The following is a 20,791-nucleotide window of genomic DNA, read 5'->3' on the forward strand; positions in this document are numbered from 1 at the left end:
CATCCCCCCGCTGTCCCCGCGGTGTCCCCGCTGTGTCCCACTGCCGCACCCCGCTGTCCCCGCTGTGTCCCAGTGCCGTGCCCCGCTGTGTCCCGGGCCCTGCCCCGCTGTCCCCGCTATCCCCGCTGTCCCCGCTGTCCCGGCCCTGCCCCGCTGTCCCCGCTGTCCCGGCCCTGCCCCGCTGTCCCCGCTGTGTCCCGGGCCCTGCCCCGCTGTTCCCGCTGTCCCCGCTGTGTCCCAGTGCCGTGCCCCGCTGTGTCCCGGGCCCTGCCCCGCTGTCCCACTGCCGCACCCCGCTGTCTCCGCTGTGTCCCAGTGCCGTGCCCGCTGTCCCCGGCCCTGCCCCGCTGTCCCCGCTGTCCCCGCTGTCCCGGCCCTGCCCCGCTGTCCCGGGCCCTGCCCCGCTGTCCCGGCCCTGCCCCGCTGTCCCGGCCCTGCCCCGCTGTCCCCGCTGTCCCGGCCCTGCCCCGCTGTCCCCGCTGTCCCGGCCCTGCCCCGCTGTCCCGGCCCTGCCCCGCTGTCCCCGCTGTGTCCCCGGCCCTGCCCCGCTGTCCCGGGCCCTGCCCCGCTGTCCCCGCTGTCTCGGCCCTGCCCCGCTGTCCCCGCTGTCCCCGCTGTGTCCCGGCCCTGCCCCGCTGTCCCGCTGCGCCGGCGCGGAGCCCGTGTGTGCGCGGGGCCGGGGCGGGGCGGCGGCTGCGCGGGGCGGGCGCGGCGATGGCGAAGCACACGGTGTCCTCGGCGCGGTTCCGCCGGGTGGATGTGGACGAGTACGACGAGAACAAGTTCGTGGATGAGGAGGACGGGGGCGACGGGCAAGCGGGGCCCGACGAGGGCGAGGTGGACTCGTGCCTGCGGCAATATCCTGGCGGGAGCGGCGGGCGGGGGGAGCGGGCGCGGCCGGGCGGCCTTGTGTGGGAACATGGGCGAGCGGGGAGGGAGGGAAGGGACTGAGCGGGGCCAGAGGGGAAGGGGAGAGCGGGGGGAAACCGCAGAGGCTGAAAGGAGAAAGGGTTGAAGGGAAAGGGGCTTGTAGTGGGCAGGGAAGGAGGCTGGCGGGGGAAGGGTCTGGCGGAGGATGGGGAGGGGCTGCAGGGGGAGGAGGGAGGCGTGCCCGCTCCCACCGTGCCCGGCTGGCCGCCCCTGGAGCAGCGCTCCCCACCCGCCCGGCTGGGCTCGGTTGCTGTCCCGGCTGGGCTCGGCTGCTGTCCCAGCTGGGCTCGGCTGCTGTCCCGGCTGGGCTCGGCTGCTGTCCCGGCTGGGCTCGGCTGCTGTCCCGGCTGGGCTCGGCTGCTGTCCCAGCTGGGCTCGGTTGCTGTCCCAGCGGCTGCTGGAGGTGGGTGTGCCCGGCTGAGGCCTGTTCTCCAGGGCTGCAAATTGCAGAAGCGATGGAGAATGATTTCTTTTACTTGGATCCTCATTCACTGAAGGGCCTAGGAGCTATTCTCCAGTCCTGGAGCTGTACAGCTGCTTGTTGGTGCTCCTCCTGTCTTAAGTGGCCTAAAAATTGCTGCCTTAGGCTGTAATCTGTGCTAGCTGGTGAGGGAATCATTGCATCCACTGAGCTTGGAGTGTTTTCAGTCATGCATAGTATGGCTGTCCTAGTACTTGGTACTTGATTTCCGTGCATTTGGTGTCTGGTCCTTAACCATCTGGCACAGGGAACATGATGGCTGCCCTGCAGGCGGCTCTGAAGAACCCTCCCATCAACACAAAGAACCAGGCAGTGAAGGTGAAATAGTAACTAACTCACTCATGGTTACTCCCTAAAAATCCTTTCCTGTCTCTGTTGCCCCTGTCCTGCCAGGTGTATTTTGAGGAAGCAGGTTTTAGGGTATTCCCTGATATCAAAACATCCATGACCACTAGTGTTGTAATCTTGTTGGAAGTACTGTAGCTCAAGTGTCATCTGTCACGGTAACTTTAACTTGGTGCTGGATGTGGTGTGGTGTGTTCTCCTACCTGTGTTGGTTGTGTTTTATGTGCCCAGGTGTCACCGGGTGCCTGTGTGTGACCCGGACATGGCAGCACACGGATGTAGTTGGTGCTGAGTGATCTGGGAACCAGAGCTGCAGTTGTCACCTCTGACAAATGAAACCATTAGCAGTGAGCCTACAAAAAAGGAAGAATTGGTGCTTATCACATCCAATCAGAGTGAAGCTGTTAAAACCTCAGAAAAGGCCAGCCCTCCCCCTGTGACAGAGAGTGGGTGTGTGCATTTCTGAGTGTCCCCAGAATAACCCCTGAATGGCTCATGATTGGGTGGTGGGAGGAACGGGCTGATAAGATGTGGCACTGCCCAGGTAGTGAGTGCCTGCAGTCAGTTCTCCCTGTCCACAGGCACACCTCCGTGCTGCTCATGTGGCAGAGTTTTTCCCTTTAGCCCCAGCCATGATTCCTGAGGGATTTCACGGGGCTCTGAGAACCAGCTGTTACAGATGGCCCTGACATTAATGACTTGTTTCCATTGGCCCTGTATTGATGGATTTAAGAACACACTCGGTAGTGGAATTGAAGAGGGCAGAGTGAATGAATATTAATGTCTGCTTTCATTTTTAGTTGATCTTTAGAACTTCTGTATTTTTACTTGCAGTTCTTCCTGTGAGAAGTCTTGCTAAGCCAAGTGGTTATGGGATATTAAATTGGGCAAGAACACTGACGTCCACAGTTTATGTAGGGGGAAGCTGCTTGAAGTGTTTGTGTAAAGTCCAATAAACCCAAGACCTTTTTTTTATCCTCAGTTAGTGATGGATGAACAGGAAGAGAAGAAGAGCTGTTCTTTGCTGATTACATGGCTAAGTGCCACCATGAGCATGCCACACACATTCCTGGGCCTCCACGAAATGACATGCAGATCAACTTGCAAATGCTTATTAATGCACAATATTAATGCTGCCAGTCTGCAGCCAGTGTGCCTGGGACAGCAGCTGACTGTTTGGAAAACACACGGCTTCCAGCAGTCACCTCTTCCAGGCTGTCCATGGCATTTCCATGGAATATAATAGTTGTGTCACATTGAAGAGTACAGAGGCATGGAAAAGGCTCTGGTGGAAAGGGAGGTCAGACAAGAACTTGATTGTCATAATTCTTTTGGAGCTTGCTAGACCTTGAGCTTTGATATGAACATTAAGTATTATTTAATTAAAATATTTAGTTATAATTGTCTAAAATAACTGCATTATTTATTACTATAGCCAAGAATTGCCAACATGAGCAGAGAGACCGAAAAACTAGAGCAGGGCAAACTCTTTACACTGTTTATCCTTGTCTGTTACATGTTAGCATCACACACTGTCCTGTTCAGAACTGTTAAAGAGGAAAACATTCTCATTCACTTTTTTGAGAGAGGAGCAGTATTTGGATGCATCTTACATGAGAATGGATGTGTCTGTGCCTGCCTGTTGACAGGATCGTGCTGAGAGCATTGTGCTGAAGGTCCTCATCTCCTTCAAAGCCAACGATATCGAGAAGGCGGTGCAGTCACTGGACAAGAACAGTGTGGACCTGCTCATGAAGTACATCTACAAGGGCTTTGAGAGCCCCTCTGACAACAGCAGTGCTGTGCTGCTCCAGTGGCACGAGAAGGTGCGTGGGTGGGGCGAGCTCCTGCTGGGTTATCCCTGGTGGCAGGTCCCGGCCCTGGTAAGAGCCCCCTTCCTGTCTGGTGAAACTCCAGAGCCGTATTTCAGGCTGTGAGGAGGGTATGGTCCCACAACCTCACAGCTGAGTTACATCCTGTGCCTTCTCCTGGTTCCTTGGGTAAAGATTCTGCAGTTAAAATTTGGTTTTTCCTTACACCGAGGCAAACAAAATGGTTGGATTTGGTGGTTCAAGCATATGGAAGCATAATTTGCAGCTTGGTTATGCAAAGAAATCAAAGCTTACTCTAAGTTAAATAGCTGTGTTTAAAGTGAGTATGATTATCCTGCCCTGGCACCCTGGGTGCTGGTGTTTTGTGGAGGGCAGGGAGATGCTCATTTGAAATATAGTTGGGATCTGAGTCATTTCATAGAATCCCAGACTGGTTTGGGTTGGAAGGGGCCTTAAAGCCCATCCCATTCCACCCCCTGCCATGGGCAGGGACACCTTCCACTAGCCCAGGGTGCTCCAAGCCCTGTCCAGCCTGGCCTGGGACACTTCCAGGGATCCAAGGGCAGCCACAGCTTCTCTGGGCAACCTGTGCCAGGGCCTCCCCACCCTCACAGGGAAGGATTTCTTCCTAATAATCTAAAACGCCCTCTGTCAGTGTGAAGCCATTGCCCCTTGTCCTGTCACTTCATGCTCTTTTAGAAAGTCCCTCTCCCTCTTTCTTGTTGGCTCCTTCAGGTCCTGGTAGCCTGTAGCTCCCCTGGCCTGGTGTTAATTATTGTGTTTCCCCTCCCAGGCCCTGGCTGCTGGTGGAGTTGGGTCCATTGTCCGCGTTCTGACTGCCAGGAAGACGGTTTAGATCCAGCAGCGAGTGGGAACTGCTGGTGCAAAGCCCGACCAACCCTCTGCCACGGCTGCCCCGGGGGCAGCCCTTGTCTCTCAGCTTGCCTTCTCTCTGCTTCTTTCATACCTGACAAGTAATGCGTGTCGTGATCTCTTTCGTGGTTAAGTTCTGGAAAATTATGAAGGTGCAATTTTACTTCTAACAGGAATATTTGATACTGGCCGACATTTCAGTGACTCGTACAGTGACGTGAACAACTTGGTGTTTAGGGTGATGTGCATTTGTGTGTAATCGTGGCAGATTTGGACCTGACTCTCTGAGCAAATGCTGAGGGACGCAGGGCAATGTCTTAATTCTTTTCTCTAGCCAAGCAGTGTTTTGAGCTAAAATCTGTATTTGAGAAGTGGGGCAGCTATTATTAACACAGGTAACTGGACCACGTTGCCTTTGGTCAACCTCTGAACCTACACCCGTGAATAGGACAGAAAGTAAAAGCTCCTTCCCAAGCCCAAATATCATTCCAGAGAGCTGAGTTTCCCTGTTTCTTGTGACCAGTCCAACGCTGGGTCTGCAGCGGGAAGGTCACAATGGGATGAAGTTGTCCATCATGCAGTTTGGATGATGGAACTTAAAAGGTTGATGGTCCATTTACACTGGAGCTCAGCCCAGTGAACTCTTTATTTTGGGGAGCAAAGATCCTGATGAGAAGAAGAAAAAGCAGCTTTTACACAACAGATCACCTTTCAGCAACTGGAAAGTGATTCGATTTTGTCAAGCACAACTAAGTGGCTGCTTGGGGTAGGCAGAGACACATCCTGGTATCCACACCATCCTTGCAGAGTTCCCATACTTTGCTTCTGGATGTGTAGAGTCTGTAAGGATACCAAACAGCTCACATTCCTGTTGCATTGTGCCTCATTATGTTAGCTAGTGGGCCAATTGGGTTCCCAAATAAAGGGGAGTATTTTAAAAAGAATTAGGAAAGCCCAGGGCATCCCAGGCCACAGATCACCGTAGAAGGTTTAGGGCCAGGACTGAAAAATACATATTTTACTTTCACTATTTTACTGCAGTTCATTTCTGTAAAACTGTTGGGGACCTTCTGAAATCCTTGCTGTTTTTTGATATCTGCTTTTTTTTTTTTTTGTAATAATAATAAAGACCAGACAACAAATCTTCACTGAGTATTTACTCCCATGTCTGACATACCTTCAAGTTTCAGCAGGCTCCTCCTCCAGGGTGGACAACATAGATTGTCTAGTTGTCTTCCTAGGATGCTTTTCCTACGTACCACCACAAGAGCACTGAGCACACCAAGTGGAAACCCCAGCCTTGCTGCAGAGGCCACAGAAAGTCCAGGTTTCACCCATACACACGTACAGGAGCCTCCCCTGAGCCCATGCAGCCATGGCTCCATCTGTACAGCTCTCCCAGGGTCTGTGGTTGGCTTCTCTGGTTCATTCCACTTGTCCAAATTTGGTTAAGACACCAATCAATCCTTATTTAAAAAATTAAAACCTGCAATCTCAGAGAAGTTAAAAATATTTTCCAAAGCAATTGGTGCCAAAGCAGGTCATTGATGCTCTAGATAGCATTAGATAAATGAAGGGAACAAAAAGAGTGATCTTAAGGTTCTCCAGATCCCCTCAGGTGAGGCTGTGATGGATTTAGGAATATTTCCAAAATGTGTACATCTGTACTTGTGCTCAGGGATGTGCTAAAACACATGCTGATGTGGGGATAGTGCAGGACTTGCAGGGAGGCACCTCTGTTGGTAATGAGTGACAGGAAGGGAAAAAGCAAACCTGTACCTCTTTCCTCCAAATCCTGCCTGGCTCATATTGGTGGATCAAATGATCACCACAACAGGGGGTGAGATTCCTATTAGGAGAAGGAAGCCTTCAGTGGAAAACTTGGTGTAGGTCAGACCTGCCAGAAGGGGGACAGGGTTTGCAGAGCTCTGCTGCCTTCAGCTTGGGCTGGAGCGTGTGGCAACAGCACCTCATCAGTCACATCCTGCCTTCGTCACAGCCAGGAGACACTGCTGTCCTTCCTCCCTCCCACCATGGAGCTGCAGCCCACACCAGGCCCTGGGCTCTGGTCATCGCTCTTGGACAGAGTTCCCATGGCCTCCCGTGTCACTCCCTGTCACCGTTTGGGAAAACAGCCATAAAACTTCGAGTCCTGCACAGAAAGCCCTGACGTGCCTTCCTGGGAAGGAGCTGGACATGCTCTGCCTCCTCCAGCCCAATAAAACTCCTTGTAAAAAGGTCTTCCCTCATGCAAAATGTTTTTTCAGTGCCCAGATCAGTCTATTTTTGAATCTCCTCTCCAGAGATGATGATAACCTTGTGCAAGTTGTACAAACTCAAACACAAGCACTGCACCCCAGCTGGATTTTGGGCATTTCTATGTATTTCTGACCTGTCTCTTGGTGATCTGCATCTGCTGGATTCCAAGAATCTTCCACAGGAGATGTCACCATCTCCGATACTCACTTCCTCTCGGATGTTATCATAGAAGAAACTGGTTTGCCTACTAACTCAGCTTGGTCAGAGAAAGGGGAACGAGAGACGTGCTAGAAGGGCTGTGTTTATCAGCTCTGAAATCAGTTGAACGTTACATGACAAATACCCAAACAGAAGGGTGAGCATTCCATGTGCTCCCATCTTTCTCTGAAATACAAGGGGAAAAAAAGCCAACATTGTCACAGGGGTGATCTCACATCCTCCTCCAGCTCCCTTTGTACCTGTTTTGGGGTAAACCTGACCCAGCAGTTCAGACAATTAAAAGAGCAGAAAATTATCCCTGCAAGAATTATCCCTTTCCTGCTCCATGGAGTCTTCCATTCCTCACAGGAGTGAGATAAGGCACGTCACTCTGTTGCTATTCCCACACCTTTCCCGCATGAAGTATTTGCATTTCCCTCTGCTTTTCCAGAGGTCACAGAGCCTCCTCCATGCTCCCGTGGGAAGCCTGTGGGAGCCAGTTGGGTATGGTGGGATGCTGAGGGTGCACATACAGCTGGAGAATGAGAGAGCCCCAGGCTCAGGGCTGTGCTCAGTCCTACTTTGGACTAAAACCCAACTCCTTGCTCAGGGCCTCAGGTTTCTCCCAAAGCAGGACTCAGAAGTCTCCTCCTCAGCCTCCCTCCCACTGCTGGAGTTCTGTAATTTGCTGAGGAAGTTTGGGTAAAGGCACAAAGGTAGAGTCTTGCCAACATATTTTAAGCTCTTGCAAAATACACATCACATCTCATCGCTAATAGATGTGGCAGCGGCAGAGTACTTCCAAAAATACTTAAAAGCCACGTGTGGAGCACTCAGCTCCAAACCTCTGAGTCAGCAGCGAGTCAGACTCCTGCCATCCCCGCTGGCCACATGCTCTGTGCGTCCCTGTGCTCCAAGCAGCACTCCAGAGCCAGGTTATGCTCTATTGGCCATAAAATACCTGGACAGAAGTGATGTTGGGCTGACCAGGAGTTCCCACTGCTGTCAGGACACACCACAGCATGGCCCTGACGCAAGAAACCCCATCCGTGGGCAGCTCCGTGTCCCCCCGGCAGTAGAATTCCACACTGAGGCAACACGGTGGTGGTGGGGGAAGGACCAAAGTTTTCCCAGGTGGTGCCTTAGGTGTGCTTCACCTTTCCAGCTGGGCAGGCAGCCTGCCAGCAGCTGCCTGGGGAACCATTTAGCAACGCCCTCCATGGAGGACCGCGCTGCAGAGGGCTCCAGGGGCTCAGCTGAGAACTGCCCTGCGGCTTTGCAATCCAAAATCTGACCTGATGAACCACCTCGCTGACAAAGTCTATGGCTTTTCATGGAAAAGCCAGAGAAGCCAAATCCGGGGAGATGAGGAGCAGCTGCCAGAGAGGACCAGGGGTGCGCCCCACGAAAAGTCCACTGCATCAGGGGCAGCCTCTGCCCCACTTCCCCATCCCGGGGCTGTGATGCAGTGAAGCCACTTCCTGCCAGGTTTGCGACACGGGCAGGGGGAAGGCAGAAGTACAGGCAGAAGGGAGACAGAGAAGCTGAGCAGCGTCACGAGGAAGGACGAGGAGAGGGACGAGACCCACGACACAGCCGGGGATCCCACACCCTGCTCCCACCACGCCATGTCCCTGGTGGAGACGATCCGGCTGTGGCAAGAAGGGGTGTGTGCAGCAGACAGGAAGGAGTGGAGTGCTGCCCTGGACGCCTTCACAGCCGTCCAGAACCCCCCTGCCAAAATCTGCTTTAACATCGGCTGCATCCACCTTGTCCTGGGGAGGCTGGCGGAGGCGGAGGAGGTAAAGTACAGCCCAAAGCGCTGCTAATCCTTCTCACTTGTTGGACCTGCCAGACACATGGACGCTGTGGGGAAGGGAGGAATTGAGGGTCATGGCCTAAGGGAAGGATGTGGGGACTTTTAAATCTGTGAGGAAGGGAGACAGCCCTGGGCTGTTCCTGCTGAACCTGTTTTCCCCGTGAATCAGAGGGGAGGCAGCAGCGGCAGCCCATGGCTTGCTGCTCAGAAAAACCCAGGAGCCTGACACGGGCTCCCCCACCCAATGCCCAACACTGCAGGGATACAACCCACAGAGCCCAGCCTAGGCCACTCAGCTAAAGCAGGACAGGTACAGCTGCTCTATGCCCCCAGTTTTCTAAAGGTGTCCCCTTTTACCCCCTTTTTGCCCCACTCCTACTCCCGTGCAGGCGTTCACCCGGAGCATCGGCTGTGACAAGCACCTGGCAGTGGCTTATTTCCAGCGGGGGACTGTGTTTTACCGGAGGCAGAAGTGAGTGGAAGGGTTTCAAGTTTAATTTTTGCTGCTTGTGGGGACAGTTGCCTTCAGCTCAGGATGCCCCCAGGCAGATTGGTACCTCAAGGGCCAAACTGGAACCCCTTGAGGTCAAACAGGCTCCTGTTCTTCAGCACTGCAGTCCTGGGATTAACACCAGCCTTGGATCATCTCTCCTTCCCTGGGGTGTCTGAAACACTGCAAGGAGAGAGCCAACTGAACTCCCACAAGTTTAGGCATAGGCTTGGAGGCAGGCAGGTTGCCACCACGACCTGGTGACACCCTTGTCCTCTCCTCCACAGCAATGAAAAGGCCATTGAAGATTTCAAAGAGGCGCTGGCCCAGCTGCGAGGCAACCAGCTCATTGACTACAAGATCCTGGGGCTGCGCTACAGGCTCTTTGCTTGTGAGGTGAGTTTTGATCCCAAAAGTCTGTTCTCCAGCACAAGAAATCTAAGAAGACAGCCAGGCTCTCTTTGTGCTTTGCAAAAAACAAGCAAGCTGGTGCAATGCCACCACCCTGCTTGTCCTCTCCTGTGCTGCCCTCCTGGTCTGGCTGCTCCCATAGCTCGTTTCCTTGCCCCCATCCCTCCGGCAGATTCTCTGCAACATCGCGCTGGTGTTCGCCACGGTGGAGAACTGGGGGAAGGCTGAGGAGCACCTGACTCTGGCCATGAGCATGAAGAGTGAGCCCCAGCACAACAAGATTGACAGGGCAATGGAAGCCATCCTGGTAGGGAGGAGCAGGTCTTACAGCTGTGTTCTCTCCCAGCAGCCCCTCAGGCAGGAAAATCCCAGTCACCTTTTAGCAGGAGAAAAGCACAGTGGGAATGGGCATCATAGTGAGACACGAGTCCATGGGAAAAGCTTTGGGTCACTGGGAAGGCAGACATAGGAAGATTGGGTTCAATGGACCATGTCAGGGCTGGGGTCAGGCTGTCACAGAGTGGTTTGACTTTATGGAGCGAGACCCAAACCCCAGAGGCAAAAGGGGGCATTCAGCAGTCCCTGCTCTCACTGCCAAAGACTCCATGTCTCCCCTGTGCTACAGAAGCAGAAGCTCTGTGAGCTGGTGGCCATTCCTGTGGGGAAGCTGTTCAGGCCAAATGAAAAGCAAGTGGCTCAGCTGGAGAAGAAGGACTACCTGGGGAAGGCAATGGTAAGAAAGAAATATATTTTTCTAGACCAAGCCTGTGGGCTGAGGAGAGCTGCTGTCTGCCCTCCTACCACCCCTCTGAGCTGCCATCTGCTGCCTGGTGGGCAGCCAGAGATATGGAGCTGGTCCGTGCCTCTGGGATCCCCCCAGGCGTGGAGAGAGGGATGGCACACATGGGGAACAGGGACTCTGCAAGAACAGAGGAGCTAAAAGCATGTTCCTGCAGAGCATGGCCTATTTCCATTCTGTCTCCTTAGTGAGACATGAGGGACAGCCAACAATGAGCTGGAAAGAACCCACTGGAACTTTGACTCGAGCCATGATATTTTCAGGGGTGGGGGAAAGAAGCTATTTTGCATCTGACACCCACAAACAACCTCCAGTTCTTCCCCTGCTCTGTTTGAGATGGGCTTTTCATCTCAGATAAGCAAGCAAGCTTTTCTCCTGTGAGTGTGCAAAACCCAGTCACTGGGATATCACCCTTGGGCTCAGGTCTCAAAGCACAGTGTCAGTGAACTTACCTCACTGAGGGGAGCTTTGCTGCCAGAAGCACTCAGCCTGGAGTCCAAGATGCTTAGCCTAAAATCACAGTCCCTCTTGAGCCTGAAGCATCCTGAGGAGCTTGGCTTGGCCAACAACAAAGGAAGAGGGTGGACATCAGAGGTCTACAAGCACCAAGTCGTTATTTGTCTGTCTTTGGCTCTAGGTGGTGGCATCTGTGGTGGACAAGGACAGTTTCTCAGGATTTGCTCCCCTCCAGCCACAGGTAAGGCTATGAATCAGTGAACAGTCCAGGAGGATGTGGGGGTGGATGTCACCCCGCAGCTTCCAAGGGCTCTGGCCTGTGGTGGGGAGCAAACAGCACCATCAGCAACCACCATGAACTCTCTGCCACTGCCACAGGGAGGAGGCAGGCGCTGCCTCCACGGATCAGCTGCTGCCTCCATCATCAGGAAGCTCACCCACCTCCATGGCTGAGGTTAACTGGTTCCCTGAATGGGGAAGTGGTGGCCTGGTGGCACATCCTCTGCCCCCACCATCGCTGTGGGGTGACAGCTTTCAGCAGGGAGCAGTCTGAGCCTCCACGAAGGATTCACTAGGGATCCTCTGCCTAAGCTTGAGTGGGCAGTTCTGCTCTCCCTTTCCATCCTCCTCCCTGTTCCCAAAGCCCTTCTCATTTCTCGTGCCATTCTCCAGATGGTGTAGCATCTTCCCATCTCTAAAGGTGTCTGAGAATTTTTACAGGAGCTTTTTGAGAGAACATGGGGAAGCGCAGCCACTGCTGCACCGTTGTGCAAGATAAACGTCGCCCTCCTCAATGCAGTCAGGGGTTGACATCTCAACCCTCTCTGAGCTGAAACTACAGTCACGAGTTGGAAAGAGGATTGTGCCTCTGAAAACCAACTGCAGGTGGGAGAATTTGAAAACAACTCCTTAGAAGGAACAAAGCCAGTGATATTCCTCACGGCACTTAAGGCACCAGCACAGGGAGGAAGGTGTTGGGGTGATGGCGTGGTAGAAGGCTGCAGAATATTCCTGCAAAGCAATCAAAATCTTCCAGATTACTGCTGATTTTCCTTTTCTTCTTCCTGTTGGCAGACCTCTGGTCCTCCACCCAGGCCCAAGACCCCAGAAATCCTCAGGTAAGTTGGATGAAGGATGGTCGATGCTGTTTAACCCACGCAGCCAGGCGCAACCCCATCCTGCACCATCGTGGCTGAGCATCCAGCTGGCACCCGAAATTCAAGGGGGATGAGGAATGGATGGTAGAAACAAGGAGGCAGAAGTCTGGATTATCCCTACAGAGGAAAATAACAGCATTGCCAGCATTCCTGACCCGTCCACTGCTCCCACACCCAGGGCCCTCCAAGGGCAGCCACACCGTGTCATGTACGAGTTCATCCCTGAGACCGCTGAGGAGCTGCAGGTCCTGCCAGGAAACATTGTCTTTGTCCTGAAGAAAGAGAAGGACAACTGGGCTACAGTGATGTTCAATGGAAAGGTACCAGGAGTGTGCTGGCAGCAGGGCAGGCAGTGGGGTGGATGTGGTGAGGTTCTGCAGAGGCAAAGCCTTGCCCAGAGCAACTAAATGGGTTTCTGATTTAGGTCCCTTATGCCCTCCCTGGGTTAGGCCACAGGGCTCAGTGAAACCCATCCAACCTGCAGAAACTAAAATTCAAGCTCCAGGAACTCTCCTGGATGCAGGGGAGGGTGAGGATACAATTGGTTGTGTCCTCCAGCGGTGAGTTGCTCGGCAGTCACCACTCATTTCTCCTCCCCCTGCAGAAAGGGATCGTCCCCTGCAACTTCCTTGAGCCTGTGGAGCTCCAGAACAAGCTGTATATCCAGGTGAGGAGGCCCAGGAGGAGACGGTGTCCTGGAAGGGCAGATCCCCACACACTCACCCACCACCCACCGCCCAGTAGGATCCATATCTGCGATTCTCTCCCCCTCACGATGGTGGGGTTGGTTCTTCTGGCTCGTGGTCACCTTAACTTGAGCTCAGAGATCTGCAAAATCGTGTTGGTGGCACCCTGGGTAGCAGTTGGCAATGCTGGAGAGTTAAAGGGTAGCGAAGTCACCCCACCACAGTTCAAGACCCCAAACAGACTTTGGGAAAACAGCTGGTTGGAGGGGGGGCTGCACAAGGCAGCAGCACCCCAGGAGGAGTGGGACTGACAGCACTACCTTCTTTCCACTGGCACAGGAAGAAACCCCTGTGGAGGACGAGATGCCCGAGTCACCCACCTCCACAGTGCCAGAGAAGCCACGGCGGCCGGTGCCAGGTCAGAGGGGGGGAGCTGAAGGGATGGGGGACCCCAGCAGCAGGTTTGAGGTGGTTTCCTCTCTGCCATGTCCTGACCCTTTGAGACCAAGGCTAAGGCTCATCTCCATCTTGCTCCCAGCCCCATTTGCAGTCAAGGATTAGGACACATTAGAGCAGGAGGCAAAGACAGCAACCGCAGTGCTGAGGATGGAGTAAAACAGTGCCCGTGAATATCTGAGAAAAGCAAGTCCCTCTGTGCTCTTAATTAGCACAATGACTAATGAGAAGGGCCTGGGGGTAGGAATGGGGCAAGAAAGCAGCTGGAATAGAAGGCTCCTTACAGGCATCTCCTTCAAGCAGGGCACCCACAATGATTTTCTTGCTGCCCTGAGCAGGGCTGGGCTTGAAGGAGCTCTGGTTGCCCTGGGAAGGGGATTCCTGGGCAATATGACCCAGTGGTCCCACATTCCAGGCCTGGGGCAGAGATGGCAGTACCAGGGTCACCACATTGCCCCCAGCACAGTTGGTTCAGCATGCTGGGAAGCTGAATGTCACTGCTGCAGTCTGAAATGGCTGTTCAGAGCCAAGAGCTGAGAGGATGCACTGCCAATTGCCCTCTCTTGAAAAATCACACAGTGTCACAGGTCTGTGGCTGAGCTCCACACTGCTGCAGGAAAAACCCTTTTGGGGTAGAAAATACCACTGTGCAGAGACCGTACCACCCAGGTGTTAACCTGGTGCAGTTCAGTCTGGCCAACCTGCCAAAAAAACCAGGAATATGTGAAGAACCAATTGCCAGCCCCATGTTCTGAGGTAGGCCTGAGCCAGCTGGTCATGGAAAAAGGTGGATCAAAGGATGACTATCGACAGGACAGGGCTTGTGTCCCAAACAGAGCAGCCTCATAGGCTGTCCAGGGGTAAAGTTGACACAGAAGGTGGCTGTGGCTCATAGAGCTAAGAACAAAAAGCTCATAGATCCAACAACCCCAAAGACCACCTTTAGGCCATCAAAAGCCATCTCAGATCAATTAGTGGGACCACATTCAACAGCGTAGCTGTCTCTTCCCGTAAGGAGCACAGTCATGTCACAGCACTGCCAAAATGTAGACCAGATCCTCGTGAAGAGGCTTCAACAAACCTGCATGAAAGCACCTTGCCTGGAGGTCTAAATTTAGCTTTACAGCCCCAGTGAAGGATGGGGACTGCCTTCAGTTTTCACAGTGGATCTAGGGAAATTTTAAGAGAAAAGACACTAAAACCAGCAGCTCGCGTTTATCTTTTAAAAATCCACCCAGGAAAGACATCTCACCCCTAAAGCTCCCATCCCTGCAAGAGGGAAGGCACAGAGCCCAAACCTCTGCTCAGTGGTTGTATCTAGGTCTTATGGATGAAGCCCATTGTGGCAGATGCAGATCCCTTCAAGGGACCACTGCTGGCCCCAGGGTTGGTTGGTGTTGCTGCAGGAGATCTGGCCACGTATTTAGGCACAGAGCAGCAACGCTTATCCCATTCCACCTGCTGAGCCACCTCTTTCCTCCTCCACAGACCACATTCCTGATACTGTGATGCAGCCAAGAGACACAGCAAAGGTAACATCCTGTGAATGCAGACTCCAAGGTCCTGTTGGTGCCACAAACTTGCATTTACCAGACAACTAGAGCTGCTTTTTGGGACTCTCATCTTAGTTAACCTGGTGCAGTTGCAACATCTTAGTTGACCTGAGGCACTTGAGAAGGGAGAAATAGGAGTTCGGCTGGAATGCACACACTCCTGGGCAGGGTCGGCGCATCAGGTGGTCGTGCTGGGGAGAGAGATGGGAAAACAAAACATTCCCAACTCGAAAAAAAGAATGAGGTGGTTGGAGGGTGGACAGAGCTTGAATTTGGTCACCCCAAAGCCACAATTCAGTGCCAAGTGTCTCATCTGTTACTGGGCTCTCTCCAGGGGCTGCCAACCAGCCAATGTCCAGCCACAGCTTGGGTGGTACAATCTGACCAACCACAACCACGGCAACCACAGTTTCAACATCCCAGTCCCTCTCCCTTCCCTTGCCAAGCCACACAAGGTGACAACTCCTTTATTGCCCGCAGGAGGCCGAACCACCCACCTCCAGCCCCTGCGTCCTCAAGGTGCATTACAAGTACACGGTTGCCCTGAGGGCCGAGCCGGGCCTCTCCTACACGGAGCTCCTGGACCTGGTTTGCAAGAAGCTGGAGCTGCAGCCCAAGCACACAGAGCTGAGGTGAGGCCCTGCCCATTGCAGGGAGCCAGAGCCGTGTTCCCAGGGCTCCCACCCTCACCCACATCCCTGCACACCAGGTACAAGCCTGCGGAGAGCAAAGAGCTGGTGACTCTGACTGCAAAGAACCTGGATGCAGCTTGGAGCCAGAGCAAGGGCAACTGCCTCACAGTCTGGTGCGACCTCACAGAGGTCAGTGACAACTACAGGTGGCAGCCACCTTTTCTTCCCCCTCCTGCCTTTGCTTTCCTTGCCACGAGTGCAGGCTTGTGGCTTCCAGTGCAAGCCAGCGCCCTCCTGAAAGGCAGAGGAGCAAAGAGGGGGCGAGGAGGAGAAGCAGAGCTTGTCTCTCTTGTTCTAGTACAAAGAAAAAGGAGAAGCCAAAGGGTGTGTGTCCTTACCAGCTTGTTCCCTGCCCTAGGGAGAGGGGTTTTTACCAGACAGCAAGCCAGAGGAGTCTCCACAGGAGGCAACGCCGGAGGAGATGGGACCAACCCAAGTTGTAGCACAGTACAACTATGAAGCCACTCAACCTGAAGACCTGGAATTTCAGGCAGGAGATGTGATCCTGGTTTTATGCAAAGGTAATCGTGCTCCTCCTGTGACAGGGCAGGGGAGGGACCTGTCAGCTCTGCTGAGAGCAAGGCTAGTGTGGCAGCAGCAGAGCACCTCCAGCTCTAGCATGAGCACCTCCAGCTCTAGTGGAGCTTCCCATCCACACATCTGTGTCACGCACACTTCCAACACATTTTCATCACAGTCCTGTTTCTGCCACCCCCTTCCCCAAGCATTTAAGACAGGAGTTCCACCTGAGCTGTGTTTAAGCTTACTGTTCACAGTGGATTTTTCCAAGGAAATGCCTCATTTTGGCTGCAGCTCTTGCTCCCATTCCTCTCACATGGCACCTTTTCCTGTCTGCTTTTCTTTTTAAGGGTACAATCTTCCATTAGCCTGAATCCTGTTAAATATTAGTCTTTAGTGCTTCTATAAGAACTGAGGCTTAAACAGAGACAATCTCAGCAAGATCTAGTACATATGTTTGAGCTGGATCCTTTCAAGCCTGTGCAGACCACACAGCAGAGGGGACAAAGCCACTGCTTCAGCAAAAACTGCTGGTAAGCCCCCATCAGCTGAAGAATTATATACACAGGGCATGTTTCCCTCCTTAATGGGGCCTCTGAGTGAAATCAAAACATCAGGAATAAGGTTTGAAGGCAAAAAAATTGTGATACCTTGCTAGCTGTAGCTCTGTCAGTAATTGTGGTGGCTGGCAGGCTTTGGCAGCAGTACACAAGTAATCATAGTCCCCCCCTCTATGATTTTACAGGTTAGTATTTGCACCATACAGCACTGATGACTCCCCAACCCCAAAATCCTACTCTCCCCTTCACTGCTGAGCTAAATATTTCCCATTGAAAGGTAGTTCTCACCTCATTTGGTTCCCCCACAGCAAGATTTTCAGAGCTCCTAGGCTTTACTCAAACCAAGGGTAGCAGAGGCTTTGGGGGTTTGTTTTGGCGTTTTTATGTGAACTTGGAAAACAGGTGAAAATACAATTTAGTTTTATTTTGAAGAGGACAGCCCAAGTTATCAGATCATTTCCTTGCTCTCCACACTCACCTTGTTTCCACTCAAGGCAGTTTCCAAGGCCCTTGGTCCATGTTTTGATCTGATTTCCCACCTCCATTTGGCATTCCTTCTTACCTTGTAGCTTTGCTCTCTTCCTAGCTCCTTCTCATCCCCTTTCCTCCACATTCCCCTGTCTACCAGGCTCTAGCATGGCTCAAAGGCTTATCAGCAGAAGCACCTTAAAATGGTGATCTCAGGCCTGTCTGGAGCACATGGAGGCGATTATGTTCCTCTACATCCCTGGGGTGACAAAAACCGTGTCAATTTTCTCTTCCAGTGAATGAAGACTGGTTAGAAGGCCAGTGCAACGGGAAGACTGGCATCTTCCCATCCGCATTCGTTCAGCAGCCTAACGCTGAAGACCCAGAGAAGTGACTTCAGAAGAGCTTAAAGTCGTGGAAAAAAATTCAACTGTTGCCATTAAGAAGTTTCCATATTAATCCCTGCATCTGAAAATGAACTTCATTATGAAGTTATATTATTGCTACTTGTATTAAAAGCTTTATATTTTCTTTTACCTTTTGTGTTGTTCTCTAAAACAGGTACTTGTTAAGAAGTTGCTAATTGTCTTCCTGTTAGGAATTCCTAAATCCTGTGCTTGCCAAGCCCCTTGGACTTGCCCTGTCCCACCTGCCCTATCCTTAACAAAGCTTTTACACAGACATGCCAGGAGCTGGGAAAACCCACGAGAGGGAGGTGCCACCCGCAGTTACAGCCCTGTCAGCAGATCCAAAAAGGGAAGTGACATTCAGGAAGCTACAGACCAGGAAAGGCTGAACAGCATTTGCTTCCTTAAAACATTACTGCCAACCCCAAGAGCTTAGGAGGCACCACACAGCCTCACCCTGCTCCAACTCACAATTCAAATTCGCAGGGACTTTACAACCCCCACCAATAAAAGTGGACACTTTTTTCACCATTGTTTCTTAAAGCTTTTTCTGATCAGTCAGAAGAGACCATAACTTAGAAACACACCGCCTGCAATCTCAGAGCTTTGCTCCAAAGCAAAGGCAGCAGTTTCTCCACTTTAGATTCCATCACACAGGTCCTGGACAACCCCAATGAGCCAATAACCTAAATATCATATTTATTTCTGAAGAGCTGCCTGGATACAACAAACACCTGTCATTTCAAACTGAGAACATCTCTGGCGTTTTCTGTGACACATTTGGAAGTATGAAAACAGCCAACATCCTGATCTGCAGGCAGGTCAATGGCAGAAGGATCTGTGCCCTACCAGGTTCAGTCTGCAACTGAAGAGGAGCTTTGCAAGCTACTCCCCCATCCCAGATTTTTGGTTTGGTATGTAAAACACGCTACACGGGCAGCACAAAACCACAATCCAATTATCTGCACCAAGCCCAAGCCAGAATCGCTGTGATTTATTTAGGTCTCTTTCAAATATGAGGGGGAAAAAAAAATAATTAAAAAAAAAAAATCAACTTCAAACCTTCTGGCTCCTCCAGAAAAATAACGTGTTTTTAAAGGCCTGCAGCCAAGTCACATGGGAAATAAATGCTACACACAGACCTGGATGGAGAGAACATGGTTTAATTAAAGGCAAAGCTGATTTCAGCAGCTGCAGTTCTTGCACAGACAGACAAAAAACACAAAAGAAAAGCTTACGACACAAACCAGTTTGTGTTGGGGGCCCCTCGCCTCGCTCCCCCAGGTGCTGGAGGGCGGGAGGGCAGTCGGAGCATTCCCGAGGCCGGACGCTCATGCACAAGTGGAACGGTGCGGCTGGACCAGGCACTGCCGGGAGTGAGATGGAGAACCTGGTTAGCTCGTCTGGGGTGCAAGAGTCAGTGACGGATCAAACACTGGAATGTCGCAGCTGCCGGGGTGCACAGCTCGGACACACACCGGGAGAGCCGGAGGGAAGCACACAGGGGTGGGCTGTATTGCCACCAGGTGGGAACTTCACTTTTTGGACTTGTTAAAGGAAATACAGCTTCGAAATGCAACACAGAACAGTGGTGTTGCTAAGGTGGAGCTCGTGGGGGAGCTGCTCCTACCCCTGAGGGGTATCGGTCTCCTCCGCCTTCCCTTTTCGTGTTCTCTGGAGCTGCCCAGACTCCAGTCTCACTTCAGCTCCTGCATGTGCTTTGCTCTGCATCTGAATTCCAGCCCAGAGATCCTGAATCATCACACAAACCCCTACTGCTAAACACAGCAAATGGACATTGAGATTGTTTCCGTAACTTCCCTGGGAAACCTAACAAAAACGCTGTCCTTTAACGAAGCTTCCAGTCTTCCTTCCCCCTAATAAATAGCAAATAAAACGTTTTTCCTTTTCCCTTCTGCACCTTTTCAGCTATGAACAGCACTATGCCGTTTCCATGTGCGGTTCACACACGTGTGTCCATGGGTGCCTTGGATTTGTTTCTGGAACTGAAAGCTTGGGGCTGCAGCTGGGGCAGGGGGGGGACGGGTTTCTGCAGAGCTGACCTGTGCCTTGCTGGGGGTGTGGACACTCCACACTGTCCAGGCTGACTGTCGGATTTACCCAGCCCTGCTGGACCCCTGATTATTTTCTGCGAGATGTTGCACGTGGTAATGAAACTACGAGCGTTCAGCGAAGATGGGAGGATGGAGAGAAAAAACAAAAACAAAAAAAACAAAACAAAACCGAAAACAAAAAAAGAAAACCATTGAAAGCTTTCTACCTACCTATTAAAATGAGTCAGGCCATGAATGCACAGACTAGCCTGCCCTTTGTGGGGCTAGCCACTATGCTACAGTAAAATGTACAGGAATCACACATTAATTTAAAACCCCATAGCAGTTAACTTGCTTGTTCAGCAGAGTGCTGCGATGCCCCACATCACCCATTATAGCTCAAACACCTACTGAGAGGAGGGCATTTCATGCTGGAGTCTCTAACCCACCCGTGGGCTGGCCAAAGCCTCTGGGTGAAGCAGCGCCAAGTGCCAGACTCTACTTCATGAAACTCCTTTGCTAGCCCAGGAGATAGAGCCCCACCTTGCCACCAACCACCTCTGACCAGAGCAGCAACTGGGGCTTTCATTGCTACACACTGACTATGAAGCACGTCTGTGTACGGAAGAATTCAGTGTGATCTTACTACTGAGATAGTAATAAAGATGTTTAGGAGTAATTTCAACTACATTCTCAGTCAGCAAAGCAATCATTAATGGATTCCTATTGTATCTCCCCAAAGAGGGGATAAAGATTGAGAAGTTCTCATTGGCTTCTCCCATCTGCCCTTCGTTCTCAGCTTTTACTTCCCATGTGGCTGGGGACATGCACGATGGAGAAGGTGAGAGGCGGTGATATCGGGTTACTGAGTGAGCCAAACAGCAGTTCCTCTCTCCCTCCAAAGGGCCCAGGGATGGGAGAGTTCCTGATGTTGTTTGCTTGCACTGCAGACGTTTTGTGCACACTCAGTGGGTCGGTGGAGCACTTACGCCCTCCTGACAGCAAGGAACAGAAGAGAGGGCTGCCACCTGCACAGGACTGTGTGGGCCAGTCCCGCAGACCCAACATGCCATGGTTTATGGAGCCGTCGTTTGCAAGGGTTGCCTCCTCTGTCTCAATGCGGCGGGTTCATGGCGCCTTGTCCACGTTGCTGCTTCTGCTTCTGCTGCATCAACAGCTGCTCCAGGGCCGAGGGGCCAGGGTGCATCATGGAACTGGACCAGATGGACTAAAAACAAAGAGCCAACACTAGCACCTCCCGCGTTAGACAGCCCCCCTCTGACAGATGGGAAAGCAGAGACAGAGTCCTATATTCTCCTTCTTTGTCACTCATACCTGGCTTATCA

The 20,791-nt window shown here is 52.4% G+C and overlaps 3 protein-coding genes and 1 long non-coding RNA gene across 10 annotated transcripts in view; 2 read left to right on the forward strand and 2 right to left on the reverse strand.

Moving 5' to 3' along the window:
• The first annotated feature begins 677 nt into the window (after positions 1–677).
• On the forward strand, positions 678–5,620 carry ARPC5 (actin related protein 2/3 complex subunit 5). The gene is made up of 4 exons (XM_017836954.1): positions 678–857; positions 1,657–1,729; positions 3,406–3,582; positions 4,382–5,620. Exons 1-4 carry the CDS (start codon positions 715–717, stop codon positions 4,442–4,444), a joined length of 456 nt encoding a protein of 151 aa, XP_017692443.1. The 5' UTR covers positions 678–714; the 3' UTR covers positions 4,445–5,620.
• Positions 5,621–8,418: 2,798 nt separating this feature from the next.
• On the forward strand, positions 8,419–17,733 carry NCF2 (neutrophil cytosolic factor 2). Of its 2 annotated transcripts, XM_017836950.1 has the most exons (15): positions 8,419–8,720; positions 9,127–9,209; positions 9,515–9,623; positions 9,811–9,945; positions 10,264–10,371; positions 11,075–11,134; positions 11,968–12,011; positions 12,229–12,370; positions 12,655–12,717; positions 13,076–13,154; positions 14,681–14,724; positions 15,226–15,377; positions 15,455–15,566; positions 15,796–15,958; positions 17,281–17,733. In XM_017836950.1, exons 1-15 carry the CDS (start codon positions 8,547–8,549, stop codon positions 17,376–17,378), a joined length of 1,566 nt encoding a protein of 521 aa, XP_017692439.1. In that variant the 5' UTR covers positions 8,419–8,546; the 3' UTR covers positions 17,379–17,733. The 2 variants fall into 2 exon arrangements, 1 of the variants encoding a protein (XP_017692439.1); XR_001878350.1 differs by lacking the exon at positions 14,681–14,724 and having other exon boundaries at positions 17,281–17,391.
• LOC108508271 lies at positions 14,741–15,538 on the reverse strand. The gene is made up of 3 exons (XR_001878351.1): positions 15,452–15,538; positions 15,243–15,351; positions 14,741–14,936 (listed from the first exon to the last, which is right to left on the reverse strand). It is a non-coding gene; the product is annotated as an uncharacterized LOC108508271 (long non-coding RNA).
• Positions 17,734–18,538: 805 nt separating the features above from the next.
• SMG7 (SMG7, nonsense mediated mRNA decay factor) overlaps positions 18,539–20,791 on the reverse strand; it is a 50,491-nt gene continuing 48,238 nt past the window's right edge. For all 6 annotated transcript variants that reach the window (XM_017836946.1, XM_017836944.1, XM_017836949.1 and 3 more), the window contains one exon: positions 18,539–20,673. In XM_017836946.1, the coding sequence (XP_017692435.1) occupies positions 20,560–20,673 (114 nt within the window). In that variant the 3' untranslated portion in view covers positions 18,539–20,559. The remainder of the gene's footprint in view (positions 20,674–20,791) is intronic.

The sequence above is a fragment of the Lepidothrix coronata genome, unplaced genomic scaffold (assembly GCF_001604755.1).
Source record: "Lepidothrix coronata isolate B3197 unplaced genomic scaffold, Lepidothrix_coronata-1.0 Scaffold288, whole genome shotgun sequence".
Classification (NCBI taxonomy): Eukaryota; Metazoa; Chordata; class Aves; order Passeriformes; family Pipridae; genus Lepidothrix; species Lepidothrix coronata.

Coding starts and splice junctions, on each gene's coding strand:
- ARPC5 (XM_017836954.1), top strand. CDS start 715: ATGGCGAAGCACACGGTGTCCTCGGCGCGGTTCCGCCGGGTGGATGTG. Junction 1,730..3,405: donor CAAAGAACCAGGCAGTGAAG/GTGAAATAGTAA, acceptor GCCTGTTGACAG/GATCGTGCTGAGAGCATTGT. Junction 3,583..4,381: donor TGCTCCAGTGGCACGAGAAG/GTGCGTGGGTGG, acceptor TTCCCCTCCCAG/GCCCTGGCTGCTGGTGGAGT.
- NCF2 (XM_017836950.1), top strand. CDS start 8,547: ATGTCCCTGGTGGAGACGATCCGGCTGTGGCAAGAAGGGGTGTGTGCA. Junction 14,725..15,225: donor AGCCAAGAGACACAGCAAAG/GTAACATCCTGT, acceptor TATTGCCCGCAG/GAGGCCGAACCACCCACCTC. Junction 15,378..15,454: donor CCCAAGCACACAGAGCTGAG/GTGAGGCCCTGC, acceptor CCTGCACACCAG/GTACAAGCCTGCGGAGAGCA.